Source organism: Cricetulus griseus, chromosome 4 (genome assembly GCF_003668045.3).
Source record: "Cricetulus griseus strain 17A/GY chromosome 4, alternate assembly CriGri-PICRH-1.0, whole genome shotgun sequence".
NCBI classification, from domain to species: domain Eukaryota; kingdom Metazoa; phylum Chordata; class Mammalia; order Rodentia; family Cricetidae; genus Cricetulus; species Cricetulus griseus.
In genome coordinates, this window is record NC_048597.1 from 133,908,639 (window position 1) to 133,932,952 (window position 24,314).

The 24,314-nt window shown below is 48.4% G+C and overlaps 2 protein-coding genes across 3 annotated transcripts; both read right to left on the reverse strand.

Annotated features, from left to right (window-relative positions):
• Positions 1–12,898: 12,898 nt before the first annotated feature.
• Zglp1 (zinc finger GATA like protein 1) lies at positions 12,899–17,469 on the reverse strand. The gene is made up of 5 exons (XM_027411483.2): positions 17,031–17,469; positions 16,106–16,459; positions 13,867–13,949; positions 13,408–13,501; positions 12,899–13,259 (listed from the first exon to the last, which is right to left on the reverse strand). The coding sequence occupies exons 1-5, from the start codon at positions 17,171–17,173 to the stop codon at positions 13,130–13,132; spliced, it is 804 nt and encodes a 267-aa protein (XP_027267284.1). The 5' UTR covers positions 17,174–17,469; the 3' UTR covers positions 12,899–13,129.
• A 141-nt stretch (positions 17,470–17,610) lies between these two features.
• On the reverse strand, positions 17,611–23,914 carry Fdx2 (ferredoxin 2). Of its 2 annotated transcripts, XM_027411485.2 has the most exons (5): positions 22,542–23,914; positions 22,418–22,472; positions 22,216–22,322; positions 18,108–18,195; positions 17,611–18,013 (listed from the first exon to the last, which is right to left on the reverse strand). In XM_027411485.2, exons 1-5 carry the CDS (start codon positions 22,846–22,848, stop codon positions 17,857–17,859), a joined length of 714 nt encoding a protein of 237 aa, XP_027267286.1. In that variant the 5' UTR covers positions 22,849–23,914; the 3' UTR covers positions 17,611–17,856. The 2 variants fall into 2 exon arrangements, with proteins under 2 accessions (XP_027267286.1, XP_027267285.1); XM_027411484.2 differs by having other exon boundaries at positions 22,418–23,914.
• Positions 23,915–24,314: the final 400 nt, after the last annotated feature.

Consider the following 24,314-nt stretch of genomic DNA (forward strand, 5'->3'; position numbering starts at 1 on the left):
TGTTAAGGGGGCTCAGTTGGTAAAGTGAATGTCTCAAGATCTGAGTTCAATCCCCAACATCCTTGTAAAAGTAGAGGTGGATGTGGGCCTGCCAAGGAGCTCAGTGGGTAAAGGTAATTGCTGCACAATGTGGCAACCTGAGTTTGATCCCTGGAAACAACAAAAAGGTAGAAGGAGATAACAGCACAAAGTGTGCTTTGCCCTCACACCACACACTAAGTGTGTCACAGCCACGGGAGGTAGAGACAAGCAGATACCTTCAGCTTTATTTTCCATCAGTCATAGCTACAGATCCTGGTGGGGATGAGTGGGTAAAAGTGCTTGAAGCCTGGGGGGGGGGGCTGGAGAGATGGCTCAGAGGTTAAGAGCACCGGCTGCTCTTCCAGAGGACCCAAGTTCAATCCTAGCAACCACACGGTAGCTCACAACCATCCGTAATGAGATCTGGTGCCGTCTTTGGTGTGCAGATGTACATGGAAGCAGAATGTTGTATACATAATAAATAAAATCTTAAAAAAAAAAAGAAAAAGAAAAGTGCTTAAAGCCTGATGATGTAAGTTCAGTACCAGGACTTCCATGGTGGAAGGGGAAAATTTACTCTGAAAATTGTCCTGTGACCTGCACACACACACACACACACACCAATGGGCAATGGCTTCCAGCCCTTGGGTCCACTTTCCTCTTAAAGAATGAACCCACTCTCGACACCCGTGTCCACCTGTATCTCAGCTTATCCACCAACATGTCTTTCTTCTCTGCCTGTCACAGTCCACTGTTGATATGTAAACACAGGGATCAGCTGCAACCCCCACAGTGCAGCACCTCCCCTGCCTCCTCCCAGAGCAGACGCAGAAGGCGAGAACAGCTGGGCCTTCTCTCCACAGCCTCCTCCTCATTTTCTGCTCCCTGAAAAGCAGGAACACACAGCTCTGGCGAGGGAAGTGGGTCTAGGCAGCTCCTACCTCCATTGGTTGCTCAAAGGCAAACATTTAATCAGCAAAGATGAGAACAGGAAGCAGGGCAGGAGACAGCAAAGCTATGCCAGGGACACAAGTAAGACAGCAAGTGTCAGCCCCTGCAGGCTCCTTCAATCATCTCTTCACACCTATCTGCCTCCTCCAGGGTTACAAAACCCTGCTGTCCAGGGAAGTTCCTGTTAGCTTTTATTTATTTATTTATTTATTTATTTATTTATTTATTTATTTATTTATTTATTTTTACGGTTTCTCTGTGTAGTTTGGCTGTCCTGGAACTTGCTTTATAAACCAGAGTGGCCTTAAACACTCAGAGATAGCCTGCCTCTGCCTCCTGAGTGCTGGCATACATCATGGCTAGGGAACTGATGCTCCTAAGCAAAAGATTCGATAGAAAGCCAAGTTGTGTGCGGAGGAGGAGCTTCTGGAAGGCTGTAAAGCCTGAGGAGTGGTTCACAGCAGACAACCACGATGGAACAGTACAGATGAAGACCGTCAGGCCTGTCCCAGGGGTGGGTAATTATTCCCCCAGACTAAGGAGTGTGCATTTCTCTCCAGCAAAGGTTATGTTAGTGTTGGAGATGGTTTGCCCAGTCAGGAACTTCCTGAACAGCCAGGTATGGTGAGTGGGGAGGCAACACCCACCATGCCAACCCAGGGCCTGTCTGACCCAGGGAGCCTGCGGGTGCAGCAGGGGAAGCTGGGTCACAGTCACTGTTGTAACTGAGTAGCTCTGAGCAGACTGAGTCAGGCCTGCTGACTTGGTCAGAGGTTAGTGAGAAGCAGGGAGGCTCTGTGGAAGAAGTCTGGGATACGGAAACAAAGGCTGAGAAGAATGGCAGAGGGTTACAGGGGCTGATTAAGTTAGTGCTTCCTATCCTCGCTTTGTATCCAACCCTGATCTGTGGAGGAAGCACAAGGTCTGTATTGGACCTTCCTCCTAGCTGTGAACTTCTGGGGTCACCTGACAACTGCTGAAAACATGTGACAACAGACTTTCAGAGTACTTCGCCAAGGTTGTCTTTGTAACCCCACTGTTGGTTATGGAACGGGGCCTGGGGATGTTGCCCTGTCCTGTCTTCTAGAGGAGCAGAACTTGTGTGTGTGTGTGTGTGGTGTGTAATTATATATCTATCTATCTAGATATAGATAGATAGATAGATAGATAGATAATATATTTTATATGCAACTATACAGACATACACACATATATAAATGGGATTATTAGAATGGCTTACAGGCTATGGCTCAACTAACTAGTCCAGCAATGGTCATCTGTCTAAAAACATAAGGTCCAAGAATCCAGTAGTAAATGGACAGAACTAGAGAGCACCATTCTGAGGGAGGTAACCTAGACCCAGAAAGACAAATATGATATGTACTCACTCATAAGTGGATATTTGACATAAAGCAAACGATAGTCAGCCTACAGGCCACAACCTCAGAGAACCTAGGTAACAAAGAGGACCCTAAGAGAAACTTATATGGAGATCCACCTAGGAAGGGGAAAAAGACAAGATCTCCTGAGTAAATTGGGAGCTGGGCCCGGAGAGGGGGAGGATGGAATGGGAGAGGGGAAGAGGGAAGGGGAGTGAGGAAAATGTATAGCTCAATAAAACAAACAAACAATAATAGAAAAAAATAAAAATGGAGGAAAAAAAAGAATCCAGTTGAGTCCCTGAGGCTGGATGTCTCAGCTTGTCTTCAGAATATTCTGGAATCCCAAAGAAGCAGGCTCTAAACTGGGCAGTGGTAGCACATTGGCGCACGCCTTTGATCCCAGCACTCGGGAGGCAGAGGCAGGCAGATCTCTATGAGTTCGAGACCAGCCTGGTCTACAGAGCGAGTGCCAGGACAGCCTCCAAAGCCACAGAGAAACCCTGTCTGAGGAAAAAAAAAAAAAAAAAAAGAAGCAGGCTCTAATGCCAGTGAAGGAATGGACTTCCCAGTAAGAGTGAGGCAAGTGGGGAAGAGAGCAAGCTTCCTTCTTCCATGTCCTTTATAGAGGCTGCCACAGAAGATGTGGCCCAGATTAAAGGTAGATTGTCGCATCTCAAAGATCTGAATTAAAAAGGGTCTTCCTATTTCAAAAGATTTAATTTAAAAAAATAACGCCTCACAGGTTATGTCCAGTCATTTAGGTTTTAGTTGACAACTAAGAAAGCTATCATAAGTCCATGCCTTGTCAATTTGACAAGTTCATATTTCCTTATGTCTTGCTTAATTTTTGAATTAAAACAGCAACCATGTCATAATTGTGCTTAACATGATGTAACGATCTCTCATGCACTGAGAAAGTGTTACAAATTTAGAATGGGTGGCAATGTCTCTTGAGGGACTTTTTTTTTTTTAGAAAAACAAACAATAATTATCAATAAATGTGATAATTATTAATATTCTCTTAAGTGATGCAATATAATAAAGAAATCACAGAAAGTAAATGTAGATATTTGTAAAATCACATTCTTAACAAAATATGACAGAAACATTTGTCAATTATAATCCTCTTTTCTTCGATGGTCACGTGGCCTCAGCTGGTATTTACAACTGCCTTCCTCTGCCTCCCATTCTGGATTTCCTCCACCCTCAGCAAGCACCTCAGCAGGTCTTGGCTCTTCCCCCGAGGAGTGACCCATACCTTCATTCCTGAATGGTCTGCGCCCTTTGCCATCCTGTCTGGATTAGGTTGTTGTAGTTTTCCACTGACATTAATCACAGGACATGGTAGCTCCAAGAGATGCCCTAAAGGAGCTCCTGCACTCCAGACATAATCCTTCTTACCTCCATGTGGAGAGACATCCAGTTTCCCCATGGTAATCTGGGTCAATCAGCCCTCCAGACACTGTTACTTTACTCTTTTCTTAGCCTGTTGGCTTAAAAGCATCAGAAGCCCAAAGTGGCCAGGTGGTAGTCTGAGCTTCCAGTTCAATGGCATGTTTGTTGTGGCTCCCAGCACTAACTCACCACTTTAGAACCAAAGCTTCTAGGCCAGCAGAATTTCAGGTGGCAGGACAAGGAAGCAAAAAGTTTGCTAGTGGCTCACTTTGTGTGACAGTGAGTGGAAACATTACCTTTGCCATCTCTAGATTCCTGGATGTGTGAACCCTGATTGTGGGAGAAACTGTAGCAAGTATTAGAGGCTGATTCAAAGAATATACCTCCTCCAGGCGTTGGTGGTGCACGCCTTTAATCCCAGTACTCGGGAGACAGAGGCAGGCGGATCTCTGTGAGTTCGAGGCCAGCCTGGTCTCCAGAGCGAGTGCCAGGATAGGCTCCAAAGCTACACAGAGAAACCCTGTCTCGAAAAACCAAAAAAAAAAAAAAAAAAAAAAAAAAAAAGAATATACCTCCTTTGGAGAACCCTGACCCAGCCCTCCAGGCTGCTGCTGGTGTTGTAACTGTGGTTTTTTTGTTTCTAGTTTTTTGTTGTTGTTGTTTGTTTTGTATTTTTTCCAAGACAGGGTTTCTCTGTGTATCCCTAGCCATCATAGAACTTATTCTGTAGACCAGGCTGGCCTTGGACTCAGAGATTTGCTTGGCTCTGTGTTGCTCCAACATCCAGGTGCTGGGATTAAAGAGGTGGGCCACCATGCCCATAACTGTTTTCAAAAGGCCATTCCATCTTTCTATCAAGCCAGCTGCTTCAGGATGGTGGGGAACATGATAAGACCAGTGGATTTCATGATTGTGGGAGGTGGCTTTGGCAGGGGAATTACATGCAAGAAAGGAAAATTCATATTCAGAGTAAGTTCATATTCTACTTCAGTAAGTACAAAGCATTGTCCTTTCATGGAAGAAGTGGTCTGATTTAGTCAACCTGTCACCAGGTCACTGGCTGATCACCCCAGGGAATGGTGCCCTATCTGGGATTCACTGCTGGTCTCAGCAGTAGCTGTAGCCAGGTCAGCCTTGGTAAGTGGAAGTCCGTTTCATTGAGCCTATGCATAACCCCATCTCTGTGACCATGGTCACTTGTTCATGGGCCTAATGCTAATGGGCAATGTCAGGGATGGCTGGGGAAAGAGGCTCCCTGTCCACAGAAGGGGTCATCGTATCTACTTAATTATTGAACGCCTCCCGAAGTCACTTTTTTTTTTTTTTCTTTTTGGATACAGGGTTTTTCTGTGTAGCCCTGGCCATCCTGGAATTCTCTCTGTAGACCAGGCTGGCCTGGAACTCTCAGAGATCCACCTGCCTCTGCCTCCCAAGTGCTGGGACTGTAGTGGGACACCACTGCCCAGCTAAATTGATATTCTTAAAGAATTATTTGTTGCCAGGTGATGGTAATGCACACCTTTAATCCCAGCACTCGGGAGGCAGAGGCAGGCAGATCTCTGTGAGTTCTAGGCCAGCCTGGTCTATACAGCAAGTTCTAGGACAGACTCCAACGCTACACAGAGAAGCCCTGTCTCAAAAGAAGAAGAAAGAAGAAGAAGAAGAAGAAGAAGAAGAAGAAGAAGAAGAAGAAGAAGAAGAAGAAGAAGAAGTAGTATTTGTTACAGGCCAGGGCATTCTGAACATTGCTTTGTCTGCCCATCACAATTAACAACAATCACTTTGCCTTTGGTGACTCAGTGCTACTACCTGACCCCTGCTACTTTGTGGCCCAATTAAACCCATTGCATTTAATCCATCAAACTGAGCAGCAGTGTCTCCAACCCTAAGGTCTAGTACAAGGAAAAGGGCAACAACAAAGCTCTTCAAATGTGCTGGTACCCCTTTTACCGTTTTTACATCTTACAGGATTAGTGAAGGGCAGTCTTCTGGGTCTTCCCAGTGTGGAGGATTAGGTTTACAGTGTACCCACTTTGGCATTACAATTTCCCTGAGCCTTACATCCCTTCATCAACACTAAGCCAAGGGTTATCAGGCATCTCCAACTCATTTTCAGTAAGCCATTTTTTGACAAATGCTTCAGTCAACCATTCAAACACTTTTGACACCTTTTTTAAAAACTGTGGGAGCTTCCATATTAAGTCTAAAATATTCATTCAGGGGGTTCGTATGAATAAACTCAGCGGGATCCGGTTTCATGTTCATTCTCTGGGAAAGTCTTTGTCATGCAGATGACATAAAGCTAACCTCTGAGTGTTCTGCAGATTAAGGAACCCATGAGAGACAATCCGGTACAATGGCACTTCTGTCTTGCAAACCTACTGGGGCTGCGCTCATTAAAAGAAAGAAATCTAATGCTGGGCAGTGGTGGTGCACTCAGGAGGCAGAGGCAGGTGGATCTCTAAGTTTGAGGCCAGCCTGGACTACAGAGTGAGTTCCAGGACAGCCAGAGCTACAGAGAAACCCTGTCTGGGGAAAAAAAAAAAAAAAAAAAAAGAGCTAAGAGTCCAAAAGGTACCCTGCATGGGTGAAAAAGACACTCCTAAAGGTCATAAGTTTATTGAATGGAAACCCCAGTGCCAAGGGTGGGCTTCCTTAAGTGTTGCAGTTCTGAGGGGAAAGGTATCCTGGCAGTCGGGAGCCAAAGGACTACCAAAAAGTCACACTGCACAACAAACATCACACTGTTGAGCCTGAAATCCAGAACCCGAATCAACACCACAAAACCGACTGATGCAAAAACAGAGTTTGTGAGTTAACTCAATTCCCTCTGTGCGAAGCCGCCACGGCAGTGAGAACAGGAACAAGAACAGAGCAGGAACAGGAACAGAGCAGGAAAGACCCAGGATAGAGGGAAGGGGATTTATATAGCAGCCGGCCAGGAGGGAGGGGCTTGGGGAACGCCAAACCCGCCTAGCTACAGGCTTGTGATTGGCTTAAGCCCTCCAAAACTGCATAGTTACAGCCTTGGGATTGGCTCAAGCCTCGACAGAGCTGATTGGCTGCCCTGGGTCCAAGCCCTCTGAATGGTGATTGGTTGCCCCATGAAGTGGCAGGAATTCCCAGTCTAGGGGAATCGCCAGCCTGAGGCAATTTCAAACCCAGGGGGAATGCCAAGCCTGCTGGCCTGGGATTGGTCAGTTTTTCTAGCTCAGGGATTGGTTAGTTTTGAGTCGGGGCAGAGATGGCTCTGATTCCAGGGCTAAAGTGTGTTTCTTTCTATGGTTCTTTTTGGCTTATTGGCTCAAATTTTAGAGCCTGTGTGAATTTCTTTTACATGTCCGGAATCTAGGGGCCAGGACTGTTCTTTTGGCGCCAGTTTTGGAGTTAGGATGTTTTCCCCTGGCTCTATGCTTAGGGATAAAGTGTCTCTTTCGCTGGCTTGGTCCCTAATCCAGGGTGTGTTTTCTTTTTTTTTTTTTTGAGACAGGGTTTCTGTGTGGCTTTGGAGGCTGTCCTGGAACTAGCTCTTGTAGACCAGGCTGGTCTCGAACTCACAGACATCCATCCTCCTGCCTCTGCCTCCCGAGGGCTGGGATTAAAGGCGTGCGCCCAGCATCCAGGGTGTGTTTCTTTTACTGGGTTGGAGCTTGGGGCCCAAACCGTTCAGGGTCTGTGTAGGGGCTGTGGACCAGGGATTTTCTGAGGTCTGGGTCTCTCAACACAAGACATTTATTGAAAAAAACTCAGGAGGGTGGCTGCCTTTGCTTGGGGAAGCAGCAGCAAGGCTTATATAAGTTTTCTTGGGGGCAGAGAGTGCGAGGGTGGGGATTTCCAGGGTGGGAATTGGTGGGATTTCAAGTCTTGAGCTTGGGACAAGGTCAGGGACTGGTGGAATTTTGAGCTCAGGGGTTCATGGGTTTTGGTGGTTTCAAATCTGGAAGAGAGCTCAGACCTTTTACCCTATATGCCCTCCCTGTGAGTTGTTGGGGGGGGGAGCCCCTGAGTTCCCACAAACCATAAAGGCTTTGCTAATGCTGTTGGTTGTATGCCAACTGAACAATGACACCCCATTGCTGAAGACACTGCATGTACGTGCTATGACTGTAGGACATGGAGAAGCTAAGCTGGGCCTGAACTGGAAGGCTTTCCTGCTGCCTGGCTTTTGTAGTGTGGGGGGGCATATAGGCTTCTGGTGGAGAACCTTCCCACCATTACTGCAAGGACCCAGTGTGCTAAAATACCAACATGCCGGGCAGGATGTGCCAGATTGTGCAATGGTTGCTCAGCCATTATGGGTAAGACCAAAAGCCATTCAGCTGGACTTAAGGCCTGCCCCACAAGAGAGAGTTCATGTCTGGTACTGTAACCCAGACACAATCCTGTGGCTGGGGAGGTCACTGTTCCCAGTGGGGAAGTGACCTGCCTAAGGGCTTTTCTAGATGGATGCCTGTCAGACTGCCTTCTAAAGCTGTGTTTACCCTCACAGATCACCCTCAACTGGACCATTGGTGAAGCTACTGAGAACCAGTGACTGTTACTGTGGCATGGTGGTCTATGTCTTAGCCACAGGTAGACACCTACAGTCACCCCCACCAAGGCTCAGAAATCCTTGTGGAAGAGGGGACAGAAAGAATAGAAGAGCAGGATGTTGTGTAACAGTTTCCTCAGAGATTGAAACATTCCATCCTGCTATTGGTTAAAAGGAAGGCAAACAACTCAAATGCCTTCAGGATGTCACTGAAACTAACCAGATTCACTATGCCCCTCCATGCCGAGTAAGCAGAGCCATGCTGCAAAGACCAGATCACTTTCCAAAAGAAGTAGAAACCAGCCGAGCTACCTGGAAGAGGTTTAGAGCAATTGAGGTACCTAGAAAGGACACTTTCCAACCTGTTGAGCTTTCTGCAGGCTGTGCAGTATGCTGGGGCAGGGGGATGGAGGGAGCAAGGAATCAAGGAAGGACAGACCTGAGTTACATCCCCAGCACCACATAAAGGCCCAGCATGTATATGTCTGCCTATAATCTTAGTGCTGGGGAGGCAGAGACTGAAGGATCCTGGGATTCATTGGCCAGGCAGCCTACCCAAACATTGAGTTCCAAGTTCAGTGAGAAATTTCATCTCAAAAGATAAAGGGAAGGGGCTGGAGGTGTGTCTCAATGGTTAAGAGCACCTTGCTGCTCTTGCAGAGGACCCTGGGTAAGTAACCAGATGATCCAATACTCTTCCTGACCTGCACAGGCTCCTGTGTGCAGGAGCATATACACAGATAGCTGGGCGTGGTGGTGCACACCTTTGAATCCAGCATTTGGAAGGCAGAATCAGATGATCACAGCCTGGTCTATAAAGTGAGTTTCTAGAAAGCTAGGGCTATGTAGAAAGACCATGTCTCAAAAACAACATTAAGAAGACAAAACCATGTGCTGGGTGGTGGTGGCTCACGCCTTTCATCCCAGCACTTGGGAGGCAGTAACAGACAGATCTCTGTGAGTTTGAGACCAGCCTGGTCTAGTTCCAGGACAGCCTCCAAACCACAGAGAAACCCTGTCTCGAAAAACAGAAGGAGAAGGAGGAGGAGGAGGAAGAAGGAAGAGGGGGAGGGGGAGGAGGAGGAGGAGGAGGAGGAGGAGGAGGAGGAGAGAAGAAGAAGAGAAGAAGAAGAAGAAGAAGAAGAAGAAGAAGAAGAAGACGACGACGACGACGACGACGACGACGACGACGACGACGACGACGACGACGACGACGACGACGACGACAAAACCAGGGAGTAGTAGGAAGATAGAGATGGTAAGAGCAAGTGAGACAGACCCAGCAGGGTGGACAGTAAAGTCTGTCTACACCTGGCTACGTGGTGGCTTGCCATAAGTGCCCATTTATCAGTTTCATCCCATGTAGTCTCTTGGGCTAGATCCATAGGTGACTGTAGTTTTTCTTGGTAGACCTACACTCCATGCTCTTGGCATCACCCAACACCCTGGGTGGCTCTACTACAGCTTTGGCTTCCCTCCCCCAGCTTCACACAGGGCCCTCTCAGAGAGCCCCCCCCATGCAATTTGTCCTCTCTCCACCACACTGATTCCCAGGCTTTCCTCTGTGCTATAGTCCTTGCAGTGTGCATGTCCAAACCAGCATCTGGTGGACCATGCCAAACATTGACACTGACTTGAACAGTACCCTCATCCCTTAAACCATGGCTATAGTAGCCTCTGAGTGTCTGTGTAGCTAACCTGGGACCATATTCCTCTGGGTGATAAGCTTGAGTGCAGGGCATCCAGAGCTCTGGTCTCAAAGCAAAGCATTTCAACTGAATTAGAATTGGTTTGTTTCAAGATTTTATTTTTATTTTTATGTGTATATCTATGCAAATGTATATCACAAGCATGTGGGTGTGTCTTAGTTGGGGTTATTATTGCTTCGACGAAACACCATGACCAAAAACAAGTTGTGGGAAAAAAAATTGTATTTGGCTTACACTTCTATATTGTAATCCATGAAGGAAGTCAGAACAAGAACTCAAACAGGGCTTGATCCTGGAGGCAGGAGCTGATGCAGAGGTCATTGAGAGGTGCTGCTCATTGGCTTGCTTCTTACGGCTTGCTCAACCTGCTTTCTCTCTCTTATTTTTTTGTTTGTTTTGTTTTTGAGACAATTTTGTGTGTGTGTGTGTGTGTGTGTGCAAGTGTGTCATTGGAGGTGGCTCTGAGGTTTCAAGTGCTCAGGCCAGGCTCAGGGTCTCTTTCTTCTTGCTGCCTGCAGATACAGATAAAGAACTCTCGGCTCCTTCTCCAGCACCGTGTCTACCTGTGTGCTGTGATGCTTTCTGCCATGATGATAATGGACTAGATATTTGAATGTAAGCCAGGCCCAGCTAAATGTTTTTCTTATAAGAGTTGCTGTGAGCTGGGCATTGGTCGCACACGCCTTTAATCCCAGCACTCAGGAGGCAGAGGCAGGCAGATCTTTGTGAGTTCGAGGCCAGCCTGGTCTCCAGAGCGAGTGCCAGGATAGGCTCCAAAGCTACACAGAGAAACCCTGTCTCAAAAACCAAAAAAAAAAAAAAAAAGAGAGTTTCTGTGGTCATGGTGTCTCTTAACAGCAATAATATCTTAAGACAGAAGTTGGTTCCAGGAGTCTTGGGATGCTACTGTGATAGGCTGGACTATGTTTTTGTTTGGAGGAATATGGAACACTTTAGGACTCTGGACTAGAAAATCGATTGGATGCTGGGCATTGATGGACTTTAATCTCCGCACTTGGGAGGCAGAGGCAGGTGGATCTCTGTGAGTTCGAGGCCAGCCTGGTCTAAGAGTTCAGGACAACCTCCAAAGCTACACAGCTACACAGAGAAACCCTGTCTCAAAAAAAAAAAAAAAAAAAAAAAAAAAAAAAAAAAAAAAAGAAAGAAAGAAAGGTGATTGGACATTTTAAACATGGCTTAATGAGGCATTTTAGTAGGAGGACAGGGACAGTGGTACTGAGAATATGAACTATAGGGTCCAGTTCACAAGATTTCAGAGAAGAATATTTCTATGTGGCCTTGAGCCAGTTCTTGTGATATTTTGGTGAAGACTGTTTTGAAGGAAACCCTTGTCTGAAAAGTCTGCCTGAGGCTAAATTGAAGAGTTTAGGATTAATTGCTTTGGCAGAGGAGATTTCAAAACAGCCTAGTGTGGACTGTGTCATGTGGTTAAGAGTGGACAGTTTTATGCCGATCTATAATGAAAAGGAGCAATCCAAGCAAGGAAAAATACAAAATGTACATACAGTTTGAGGACCAGGGGCACCAGGAAGTGTAACTAGATTAAAGAAAAGGCTATTGCAACATGAAAGAAAGGGAGTAGTGACCTCAGGGCTAGATCCTTTTTCCAACTTGTGAAAAGGAATTAAAGAAAAGCTTCCGGCCAGGTGTGGTGGCACATGCCTTTAAAACCAGCACTGGGAAAGCAGAGGTGGGTGGATCTCTGAGTTTGAGGCCAGGGTAAACTACAGAGTGACAAGCCTAGGTAGTGAAGGAATCCATCAAAAACAGAAAGCTGGGCTGGGCGATGGTATCCCTTGCCTTTAATCCCAGCACTTGGGGGTCAGAGCCAGGTGGATCTCTGAGTTCGAAACCAGCCTGGTCTACAAGAGCTAGTTCAGGACAACCTCCAAAGCCACAGAGAAACCCTGTCTTTAAAAAACAAAACAAAAAAAAAAAAAAGAAAGAAAGAAAAGAAAAACAGAAAGCTGGTAAAAATGTATTTGAAAGAGGGGGCCTTGTTCCAGCCTCAGCAAGCAGGAGAATTTAGCAGCCTTGGTTACTAGGTTCTGGCTTAAGAGTCAAGGATACAAGAAAGGTGTTATGGAAACACCCTGCTCTGCTCCCCCAATGACTAAGGAAAGCCAACCAGGCCAGGCATGTGTCAGGGGTGTCCCTGCATGGAGACTTAGAGAAGCCTTTTTGTGAAGCTGTGAAGGTGGAGTCTGAATTGCCATGGAGACCCCAAAATGTAGGAGATGCTGGGGTTATGGAATACCTGCCAAGGAGAGCTGCTAACAGGGAGTGGAACCAGCCCAAGAGAAAGAAGTGTGTTGTCAACAAAGCTGAAAGGAGCTGGAGCCGTGAGGAGCACTTTGACATCAGATGTGGAGATGCAGAGTTTGGAGTTTGCCCAGCTGGTTTCCTTACTATGCTTCCTTCCCACCATTTTGGAATGGTAATGAATGTATATCCTGTGCCATTGTATGTTGAAAGCATGTGATCTGTTTTTTGATTTTATAGGGGATTATAGTTAAGAGATTGTCATGAGTCTCAGAAGAGACTTTGAACATTTTTTTTTTCTAAGACAGAAAGGTTTCTGTGTATTCCTAGCTGTCCTGGAACTCACACTGTAGACCAAGCTGGCCTCTAACTCACTGAGATCCGCCTGCCTCCGCCTCCCAAGTGCTGGGATTAAAGGCGTGCGCCACCAACGCCCCGATTTCTTTCCCTTCTTAACATAATCATGCTGTTGACCAAATTGGTCTCAAACTCCTGGACTTAATCCATCCTGCCTCAGCCTCCAAGTGCTGGGGTTGAATGCATGCACCTCCATCCCTCCAGCAGAGAGGGATGCCCACATGCACACATACACACAAATGTAAAAGAAAATCTGAAGTAAAACATAATTAAAAATAATCATTTCTGAAATGATTTCCTTTTATTTGGGGTTCAGTCAAGACTAAGTGGAAAAGGGGTAAGCCAAAGAGTGGGTGACACCCAAGGTAGACTCTGAACCTGAAGCTTCTCTCTCTGAGACTGCTGCCAGCAAGGCAGGCTGGGTGCTTCCAAGTACTCTAATCTCTCTATTCTCCCTTGGAGAAACTGGGGCAAACTGACTTGGCTAGATAAAGACGGGCTTACAGTTCCTGAGTTGGGTTTAAGTGGGGGTCCTGGGATGTCCCACATCTGCCACACAACCTCTTGGGCTGGACGCTTTTCCTTGGAACCAGCCAGCAACTGGAACAGCGGGTGCCATATTTCTTGTACCTGGAGGTGGGAGTGAGGGAGTAGGGTATAAGAATCCACCATTTAGGAAACCATTTTCCTCAACAGGTGGCTGTTTTTCTTTCCCTCGTTCCCACACCAGCTGAGTCCAGTTTCATTGGCCCACCCCCAACACCTCTGGGTTGAGGACCTGATGCCACAGGCATTGCAGAGAGGGGTCCCATCTTCAGCATCTCTCCAGAGTGGAGTCCTCTGGGTTCTACAAGAAGCACAGCGCCGGGGCCCTGGAGTGTCAGAAGTCAAAAGGCATAGGGTCAAAGGCCGGAAATCAATTTCAGAGGCCCGTGTAGGGTAGAAAAATCCAGGGGATGGTCTCTGTTAAGGCTTCAGTAGCTCTGGGTCTGTCTTGGGTGTCGCCAGATAGAAGGCAGTGGGAGAGCTGGGCACCGGGACAGATGGTGAGTCAGATGGTGAGAGTCTCCGCTGAGGAGGAAGCTGGGGGTGGGGGTGACTCAGTGCTGGGGGGGGGGGCTCCCTCTGAGCTGCTCTAAATGAGGAATTGGGATAAGGGGGGGCATGGAGAAAGACAGAGAGGATGTGAAAATGGCACCCTCAAGATATTCCTAGCTGAAGTGTCTTTATATCTCACCGAGGGCCTCGCTGCCTCCTGGGCTGACAAGGGCCTTGGAAGGGCTTGCAGGGGGCTTTTGTAAACAACTTCGGCCAGGCAAGCTGCAAAAGGACAAGACATAGCACTGGAGAGTCTGTAAGGTGGTCTCTCAAATACTTCCATCCTTCGCTACCTTCCTTTAAAATTAAAGAATTTTATACTTATTTATAAATTTATTAAATCATAATAAAATAAACTTAAAAGTAACATTGTCACAGGAAAAATAAAAATTAAATTCTCTCTTTACTTTTTTTTTCCCATGAGACAGTGTTTTCCTGGCTGTCCTGGGACTTGTTTTTTTTTTTTTTTGTAGACCAGGCTGGCCTCGAATTCGCATAGATCCACCTGCCTCTGCCTCCAGGGTACTGGGATTAAATGTGTGTGTCACCACCGTCCAGCCTCTCTTACTTTTGAGACGAGGTCTTAGTAAACTGCCCTTCTTCAGCCTCTGTTGTGGCTGCAGTGACAGGCCTGCACAATCTCTTGTTTTTCTGGCTGAGTGCTGGGATTGCAGGTGTATGGCATCATGCCTGGCTGGAGGTAAAGGTCTCTCCTGTATCCCAGGGCTTTGTGCATGGTAGGCAAGCACTCAACCCACTAAACCCCAGCTCCAAACTAAGATTCACTATCAACGTTAACAGGTAATCGCTCAGGAGGCATCTATGTCAAAGTCCTGGCTTTGAATCCCACTAGCAGCAATAAGATAATTAATACTGTATTTAGTCGGGTATGTTACATTCCTGTAATTCCAGTCTTAAGGGGCTGAGGCTGCAGGATGGTGAAATTCTGGGACAGCCTAGTTTATATACATAGTAAGACCTTGTGGCAAAAATTAAAGAAAAAAAAAAAAAAACCAAACAAGTAGTTGAATAAAATTAGCTGAATGTGGTGGTACACACAGATAATCCCAGCACTACAGTATCACAGCAGGGTTAGAAGTTCAAGGACAGCCTGGGCTATATGAAATCCTGTTTCAAAAAACAGTAGTGTTAACAGAATCCCACTCAGGGCTTTTGAAGTAGCTCAATGGATAAAAGGACTTACTGCCAAGCCTGATAACCTCTTTGAACATTGGAACATACACAATAGAAAAAAAACAACTGCAAGTTGTCTTCTGACCTACACACACACACACACACCGGCCATGGCACATGTGTACCCCCAAAATAAATAAATGTAATAAAAATAAAATTTTTGCATGAGGATGTGTGTAGGTTCTAACAATAATCCTTTTTTATTATTCCGTTTTCATTTGGTGTGTGTGTGTGTGTGTGTGTGTGTGTGTGTGTGTGTGTGTACCACAGTGTATGTCAGTGTGCATGTGTATAGAGGTCAGAGGGCAACTTTTAGGAGTCAGTTCTCTTCTTCCACATTGGTCCTAATGATGGAATTTAGGTCATCTGGCTTTGCCGAAGGTCCTTTCTCCACTGAGCCACCCCCCACTTCCCCACCCCCCCACCCCCCCGCCTGGATCTGTGGGGGTTTTTTTTGTTTGTTTCTTTTTTGAGAGCAGGTTTATTTGTGTAGCCTTGGCTGTCCTGGAATTTACCCTAAAAACCAGGCTGGTCTCAAACTCACAGAGATCGCCCTGCCTCTGCCTCCCGAGTGCTGGGATTAAAGTTATGTGCTACCACTGCCCAGCAATCTGTATATTTTTTGAGCTGGGTCTTTAGCTGAGGCTAGCCAGCTTCCAACTCAAGATCCTGACTTCGTGTCCTGGGTGCTAAGATTACAAGCTTTGCGTTTGGGGTGTGTTGTGTTTTTAAAGTGGTTTTTTTGTTTGTTTTCCAGACAGGGTTTTTCTGTGGAGCCCGGACTGTTCTGGAACTCTCTTTGTAGACCAGGTTGGCCTTTAACTCAGATCTGTCTGCCTCTGCCTCCAGAGTGCTGGGACTAAAGGCTATTTTTAAAATTACTTTTATTTATGTTATGTTTGCTTGCTTGCATGAATTTATGTGCACTACATGTGACTTTAAATGTACTTTATTCCCAGTATGCTCTTTTAAGCCCTTTTCATTCTGTCTCGAGACAGTCTCATTAAGTTGCACAAGCTGGCCTTGAATTCACTCTGTAGTTCAGGCTGGCTTTGAACCTTTCCATGTCCTTCCTTCCTCAGTCTCCCAAATAGCTTGGATGTCAGGCCTCTACTACCAGCCCTGGCCTGTAAGTGTACCGTTATTTTATTTAGGCATACATTATCATGGCTGAGAGTCCCTACCTGTAGGTGGGTACAATCTGGAGGCTAGAATCCGGCTGTATCTGAAACTCCAAAGTCACCCCCTTGAACCTGGGGTCCACTTTCTCAATGCCCATTTGGGGGTTCGGCTGCTTCCGTGGTCTTCTCTGGAGTGAGGCTGGGGAAGCAGCACTAGTAGGTTCCGGGTTGGGGCACTGTGTGCTCTTGGGATTCCTTGCCATATTTAGGGAGTCTGACATCCCTATGACCATCAGCTCCCAGCAAGGCCCCAGGGCCTGAGTGGCTGGTGAAGGGGACCCCAGTGGCCCCTTTTCTTTTTCTTGGAGAAAAGGCAATGCTGTGCTGACCGAGTCCTGGCACACAGGCCACAGGGACCTGGGGGATAAAAAGCAGTAAGGCGTGGCCACCCCTTTCCTGGGGGCTTGGATTTGATAGGTATGGAGAGGGGTGGAGCGTAACCCAGTTGGTGCCTCTCCTTTGGTGACCGAGTGTTCCACCTGGGGCCAGAATCTTGGGTTATTAGGTTTAAAAGTTGCAAAATAATTGTTAGCAGAGACGAATCCCGAATCCCCCCGACTCCCCCCCCCCGTGTCTGGCTATCAGTTCCCATCGGCCACCCCCCACCACTAACAAAGCAGGGACCCACCCTAGGCCATCTGCCCAATGCAGGCTGCTGTCATTAGTCAGTCACCCCATCAACTGTTGTCAATGGGCTACCCTCATCACTCCACGAATGACCCTTCACTGGCGCCTCCTTGGGTCAAAACCAAGCAGGGTGGGTGGGATGGAAATCACCTGTCCCTTTCTGTGTGTAGGGGCCGAAACTTGCTCCGTGTCAATAACTAAGAGGGGGAAGCCTCGGAACCCGGGGATCGCGACCCCTCCGTCTCGGGGCCTGGTGAGGCACTAGCCGGGATGGGCGGTGCAGGAGTCTCGCCCCACGCACCTGCCATTGGGAGTGAGGCATCTCAGGGCTGCAGGCTCCCGCGCGGGGGGTCGGCTCTTACGGAGCGACTCGGTGTCCAGACAGGGTGGCGCCAGAAGTTCCTGCCCGCGGCGCGTCAACTCTCGGGCTGGTGCCGCCTCCATGCCCAGTCTGGGCCCAGCAGCAAAATCTCTGCCCGCTCCCCCTAGGGATAAACCCGAGGATGAGGGAGGTGAGAGTGATGACGATGGGCGCCACCTGGGCGGAGCCGGCCGGCGCAGGTCACGTGGGGGCGCTGTTTGCACCTGGGAGCACTTTTTGCAGTGGCTGCTAGGAGACTCAGCTGTGTGGCTCGTGGTCAGGAAGGCCCCCCCTGGGTGGCCCTGTCTTTGCTAGCTATCTTCTGGTCACTCACACGGCCTTGAAGGTCAAGGGACGCTGTGGCTCCCTTCTCTGCGGCTGGGGCGGAGCCTGGCCACGCAGGGGCGTCCCAGGAAGAACGAAGTGGCGGGTGCTGTCAGGGGGGTGCGGGCGCACCCAGGGCCCCTGCACTCGGAGCTGGACAGCCCGGCCCCCCCAAGGACACAAGACATGCCGCAGATGTGTATGATTTTTTATTGCAGCTCTGGTGTGAGTCCATCCCTAATTTATAGTCCGATTCTCCCTGGTGGACCGTCACACCCAAGATGGAGACCCACCCCTCAGGACCCGGACACTGGCTGTCTCCAGCAGTGGCTCTGGTCTCACACAGTGCTTCCAGCTTCTCATTCCTGGCCAGTCTGTGCTCTGGGGCCGGGAGCATGGCTTTTTTCAGTTCAGTGGCCCTGGTTGGTCCGGTGGCCTCCTCTCAGTGGGGCTTGGGGATGTGGCCATCCACGTAGAAGTTCCTGGTGACCTTGGGAAGAGCAAACTCGACTCCTTCCAGCTCAGGGGTCAGCACAATCTGGCAGCCCAGTCTCGAGTTCTCCTGGAGCAGCGGGGCCATGTCCAACATGTCGTCCTCCCTGGGACAAAGGGCAGTGGTCAGAGTGATGTGGGCTCTGAGCCCTGGGAACAGGGAGGCAGATGCCTTCGGCATAGCTGGGGCTGCCCACTCACCTCTCCTCAGGAGGAGGCAGGAGGTCCAGGTGGGCCTCGCTCACATACACATGGCAGGTGGAACATGCCAGGGAGGCTTCGCAGGCCCCTGGGGACAGGAAGGGAACGGGACAGCCTTAGTGAGGAGCAAGCTCCACCTTAGTTCCTCAGTCCCATCCTTCTCAGAATCGAGAGGGTTTCCAAGTGGTCTGTTTGAGACAGTCTCATGTAGCCCAGGATAGGCTTAAAGTCACTATGCAATCAAGGCTGACCTGGAACCATTATGCCTGGTCCACACTGACTCTCACCACACTAACTTCCCTCCCATCTCAGGGCCTTTGCACTCTTGTACCCATGGCCTAGAATGTTCTCTACTTTGCTTAGTGGCATTTATTCAAGGGTTCACCTCAAGTGCTTTCTAAATTCCCCCACTTTCCTTTCTTCATTTTTTTTTTTTTGGTGGCATTTATCACCATGTAACTTTAAAAAAAAGGGTATTAGGCCGAGTTGTGGTGGTGCACACCTTTAGTCCTAGCACTAGGGTGGCAGAGGCAGGTGGATCTCTGAGTTCGAGGCCAGCCTGGTCTACAAAGTAAGTTCCAGGACAGTCAGGCTACACAGAGAAACCCTGTCTCAAAAAACCAAAAAAAAAAAAAAAAAAAAAAAAAAAAAAAATAAAATTAAAATAAAAACCTTTTCTAAGTACAATTTGTTATTGAGTATGCCTGCTTGGGGTAAGGGGGGATAGGAGGCAGCATTGCCACGACATCTTTATAGAAGTTAAAGGGCAGCTCTATAGAGCTGGTGCTCTCCACACACCTGTACCTGGTCCTGAGGATTGAAATCAGGTCGTCAGGCTACTGCTTCAAGTGCCCTGCCCCACTGAACCACCTCCTCATCCTCCCAAATTTCTAATTTTTGAGACAGAAACTCCTGGTAAGTTATTCAGGCTGGGTTTGAATCTAATCAGGCACTGAACCTTTCTTTCTTTTTTTTTTTTTTGGGGGGGGTGTTGTTTGGTTTGGTTTTTGAGACAAGGTTTCTCTGTGTAGCCTTGGCTGTCCTGGAACTTGCTCTGTAGCCCAGGCTGGCCTCAAATCAGAGAACCGCCTGCCTCTGTGCCAAGCGCTGGTATCAGATGCGTGAGCCACCATGCTCAGCCACACCTGCCAGCTTTGGATCAGAAGCTTTAGTCAGGCCCCTATTCCATTCACCTAGCACAGACTCTTCCAACTGGTCTATCAATGAAAACCTAAGCTCCTTTATGCCTGGGCTTATAGTTCCTGTTAGGCTGAGCCTGGTGTGACAAGACAGAGGACCAGTCACTTTGTTACACACAGTAGCTAGTATTCACACAAGGATGCTCATCATTTTTTTGAGACATAATTTTTCATAATTAGTCTTTATGATTCCATTATTTTTGAGACAGGAACTCTTGCTAAGTTACCCAGATTGGGTACGAATCTAAACAGACATTGTCTTTTTTGTTTTGTTTTGTTTTTTGAGATAGGGTTTCTCTGTGTAACAGCCCTAGCTGTCCTGGAACTAGTTCTGTAGACCAGGCTGGCCCTGAACTCAGAGATCTGCCTGCCTCTGCCTCCCGAATGCTGGGATTAAAGGCCTGAGCCACTACACCAGGCTTGTTTTTTTTTTTGGGGGGGGCGGTGGGGGCGGAGGGGTTTCAAGACAGGGTTTCTCTGTGGCTTTTGGAGGCTATCCTGGAACTAGCTCTTGTAGACCAAGGTGGTCCTGAACTCAGAGAGATCCTCTTGCCTCTGCCTCCTGAGAGCTGGGATTAAAAGCACAGCCAGGTGCTTTAAAAAAAATGATAGGGTCTCACCAAAAATCCTTGGCTTGCCTGGAATGCACTCATTGGGTAAAGGGATTGCCACTAAGCCTAAAGACCCAAGTTCAATCCCTAGCAAAGCAATATGGAAGGAGTGACCTGAGTCCCTCAAGTGGTCCTTTAACTTCTACAGAGGCATAGGAATGCACACTTAAGTACAGTAAAGAAAATACTCATTGCTATTTACAAACGAGCAGCATGAGAGGACTAAAATGCTCTGTGTTTGCATCATGTTTTGCCATGTGACTCTTGCTTCTGAACCCCACCTATGGTGTAGTGTTCTTCTCTGCAAGGTGGAATTATTGCTTCCTCTATTCATAAAGCTATCATAAGGAACTGGCCCTCATCATACTCTGAGGATCTTGAGTAGCCCCAGGTATATAAATGTGGCTCACTATGGGACAGAGGGCAAAGAGCAAAAGAAACATAAATTCTATCAGACCACTAGACATATGGCCAGACATGGACATGGGGCTTACGCTGGGGTGAAAGGATGCCAGACAGTCAGATCTGAAGAAAGAGGAGCCTAGCAACGTGCTGGGAAAACACTTGTGATACAGAAAACAGTATATCAGGCTGGGGATAGTCCTGAGCTCTGGGGCCTGAAGAACAGCAGAGGGACAGAGCCACGTACCTATGATCCCAGCACTGGAGAAGCAGAGGTCTCTGTCAGTCTGAGCTGCACAGAGACTGTCTCAATACCATCTCCCACAAAACAGCAGCCAGTGGCTGGGATAGAGAATGCAGGGATCAAAGGCAAGAATCTACAAGCTACAAGAGAGCGCATATTCTAGTAGCTTCTAGCAAATGTTCAGTAAGGGCTGCTCCAAGACCAAGACTTAGTTTAGTGTTGGTGTTACATTCCTTTTTTTCGAGACAGGGTTTCTCTGTGTAGCTTTGGAGCCTATCCTGGTACTCGCTCTGGAGACCAGGCTGGCTTCCAACTCACAGAGATCTGCCTGCCTCTGCCTCTGCCTCCCAGTGCTAGGATTAAAGGCATGCGCCAGCAATGCCAGGCTAGTGTTACATTCTTAATTTTAAGTGTTTATTTGTATGTCTGTGTATGTTGTACATGACATTGAAATGCCCACGGAGGTCAGGTGGGAGTATGAACTCCTGGAGCTATTGTTACAGAGGTTGTGAATTGCCTGGCATAGAGTGGGTGGGAGGAACAGAACAGAGGTCTGCAACAGCCATATGTACTCTTCAGCACTGAGCAAACTTTCCAGTTCTATTATTCTCTCCACTTTAAAATGTATTATTACCGGGGGCTGGAGAGATGGCTCAAAGGTTAAGATCATTGGCCACTCTTCCAGAGGTCCCGAGTTCAATTCCCAGCAACCACATGGTGGCTCACCACCATCTATAATGAGATCTGGTGTCTCTTCTGGTGTGCAGATATACATGGAAGCAGAATGTCGTATACATAATAAATAAAAATCTTTTTAAAAATGTATTATTAGCCAGGCGTTGATAGCACACGCCTTTAATCCCAGCACTCAGGAGGCAGAGGCAGGCGGATCTCTGTGAGTTTGAGACCAGCCTGGTCTACAAGAGCTAGTTCCAGGACAGCCTCCAAAGCCACAGAGAAACCCTGTCTCGAAAAACCAAAAAAAAAAAAAAAAAAAGAAGAAGTATTATTACTGTGTACACAACGTGTGTGTGCCTGCCTCAGCACGGAGGTGGTGTCAGCTTCTCTCCTACATTTATGTGGTCTCAGGGAATTGAACTCAGGTTGGCAGTCTTTTGTAAGTGACATCCTACTAGCTCAAAGTAAGATGTGGCTAAACAGTAGAGACAGCCTGTGACCCCAGAACTGAGAAAGCTGAGGCAGGAGGATCACTACAGTGGGTTTGAGCCTAGCCTGGTTACACGGCTAGTTTCAGAACAGCCTGAGTTACATGGAGTCTATCTCAGTCTCCCCACCCGCAATATGGTGGTGTGGTAGCACATGCTTCTAGTCGAAATACTCAGAAAGTGGAGGCAGGAGGATCACTGTAATGGGTTGCAGGCTAGCTTGGATTACACACTTAAGTTTCTGGACAGACCGAGTTAAGGCGTGAGTCTTGATCACCGATCCACTCATACCACTCCAACAAAAACACTGGGTATGGTGTTATTGTGGTGCACACCTGTCACACCAGCGGGTGAAGGCAGAAGGATCAGAAGTTCCAAGCCACCTTCTGATATTCGAGGACAGCCTGGGCTATTTGAGACCCTGTCTCAAAAATACAAAAAGGAATAAAAGAGTGGCAAGGATCACCCCAATTCCGTATCACCTACCTTCCAGGTCCACCCCGTGGCGCTGGGCCAGGTGAAGAACATTGTCCCCGACTCTGCCCCTCACGGGGATCCGCCGACCAGAGCGGTCCACGAAGACCACGTTGACCCTGGGGACAGACAGGGTGCAGGCGCTGTGAGCCGAGGCTAGCCGGCCGCAGTGGCGGGGCGGGGCGGGGCAGGGCGTGGCGTGGCGGGCACTCACGCGTCCCGGGGCAGCTCCGGGCCGTCTGCCTCGTCCTCGCCTGCGCGCCGCTGTCCTGGAAAACACGAGCGGGTGAGCGGATGCGGCCTCGCTGCCAGCCGCACACCAACCCGGGCCTGGGTACCTGTCGTCCCGAGAGTCCTGGACGTCACTGCCACGTGTCCGGCCCAGGTACCCCAAGATCCCCCGGCGGCCCGCAACAGGACCCGGGCACTCACGCCGCGGGCCATGGAGGCGGCCATGACAGGCCACGTGACCGGAAGACCGAGCATGCTCAGTGCGTAGGCTGCGACTGTAATCGCAGTGTTTGAACGCAGTATGAGGTCAGAGGTGATGTACCAGGATCCAGCTTGACTTCCGGCCTGGAACTGTGGTTGGACACACCCTCCCCACGCTTTGAGTCTTATTGTATGTGTTCTGCTTGTATGCATGAGAACCAAGTGTGTGCCTGGTGCCTGCGAAGCCCAGAAGTTAGAGGGCTGTGTGGATGCTAGGAACCGAACTCCAGTCCTCTGCAAGGACAACGACCGACCAAGCAAGCCTTCAACTTAGAGCCACTTGCCTCTGCTGGAATTAAGTGTTATATGCCACCATGCCCAATTTTTTGTTGGTTTGAGGCAGGTTCTCTATATATAGTCTGAAATGTTGTAGAATTTGCTATGCAGACCAGGCTGGCCTGGAACTCAGATTCTCCTGCCTCTGCCTCCCAAGTGCTGGGATTAAAAGCCAGTGCCACCATGCCCCACTGCAATTTTAGGGATTGTGTTCGTGTGAGGGCAATTTGTGGGAGACAGCTCTGTATCATTTGGGTCCCAGGGATAAAACTTAGGTTGTCAGGCTTGGTGATGTGTTCTTACTGTAATACTGAGCTATCTTGCTGGGCCCATGGTTTGTCTCAAGAAACAGCCAGCTGTTTTTTGTTTTGTTTTGTTTTGTTTTAAACCGTTTACTTACAAACTTTAATTCAGCAAAGGTCTGGGGGAGGGATGAGGGGACACCCCCATGGAGTAGGTTTGGGGAGGGAGGCTGGTGGCTCAGCTAGCCAGGGGCAAGAGTCCCAGTCCCCTCAAGCAGGCAGGCTGTAGAGCTTGTCTGTGTGGGCAGAGAGAAGGCCAGCTTCAGTGGTCTGGCCTAGGGCTGGCGGTGGTGATCTGGGATCAGAGGGACATGGTTAGAGGCCCAGTGACCTGGGTACAATGGTCAGCTTTCATGAACAGCAGCAGGGACTACTGAAGAAGCCAGAGAAAACACTGCTTTCTGTACCCAGGCTTTGGGCTAAGGGGTGGTTTGCCAAGACCAAGGCTTTGGCCTTCTGTCCACAGGGCAGACACCCTGGAGAAAGGATGATCTCTAGGTCAGAGCTCTTTGGTCCTGAGTCAAGCTTCCAGAGCTCGGCATCTGAGCAGCTCTGACCTGGTAGGACCTGTGGCCCAACTTTAAGGCATCAGAAGGCAAGAAGACTATGGCAGGGGGCTGGAGATCTGGGATCGGGTACTGGCCAGAGTAGGCAGGCAGGAAGGGGGCATGAGAAAGCTATACCTGCAGCAGATGATTGGGAAAATAGGGCTAAGCTGTTGGAAACCGGAAGTGTGGAATGGAGGCCCAGGTAGGCCAGACCCTGAAGGAATCAAAGTTGGGGCTTTTCTGGGGTGGGGGTGGGGATGGATGTGGTCATCATCCTGGTTTTAAAAAATAAAAATTAGAAAAGGAAATCAAAGTCAATTGTCTAAGTTTAAAAAAGGGGACTGTCCCTGATCCTCACAGGTCAGGGACACCTCCAAAGGCACTCGAAAGGCCAGAACACAGGAGTGACGAGGCAGGCGAGGAGGCCTGGAGAGCTGGGCACAGGAGGCTAGGAGTTGGGGAGGGAAAGAGAGCAGGCCGGGCCCCTCTCTCT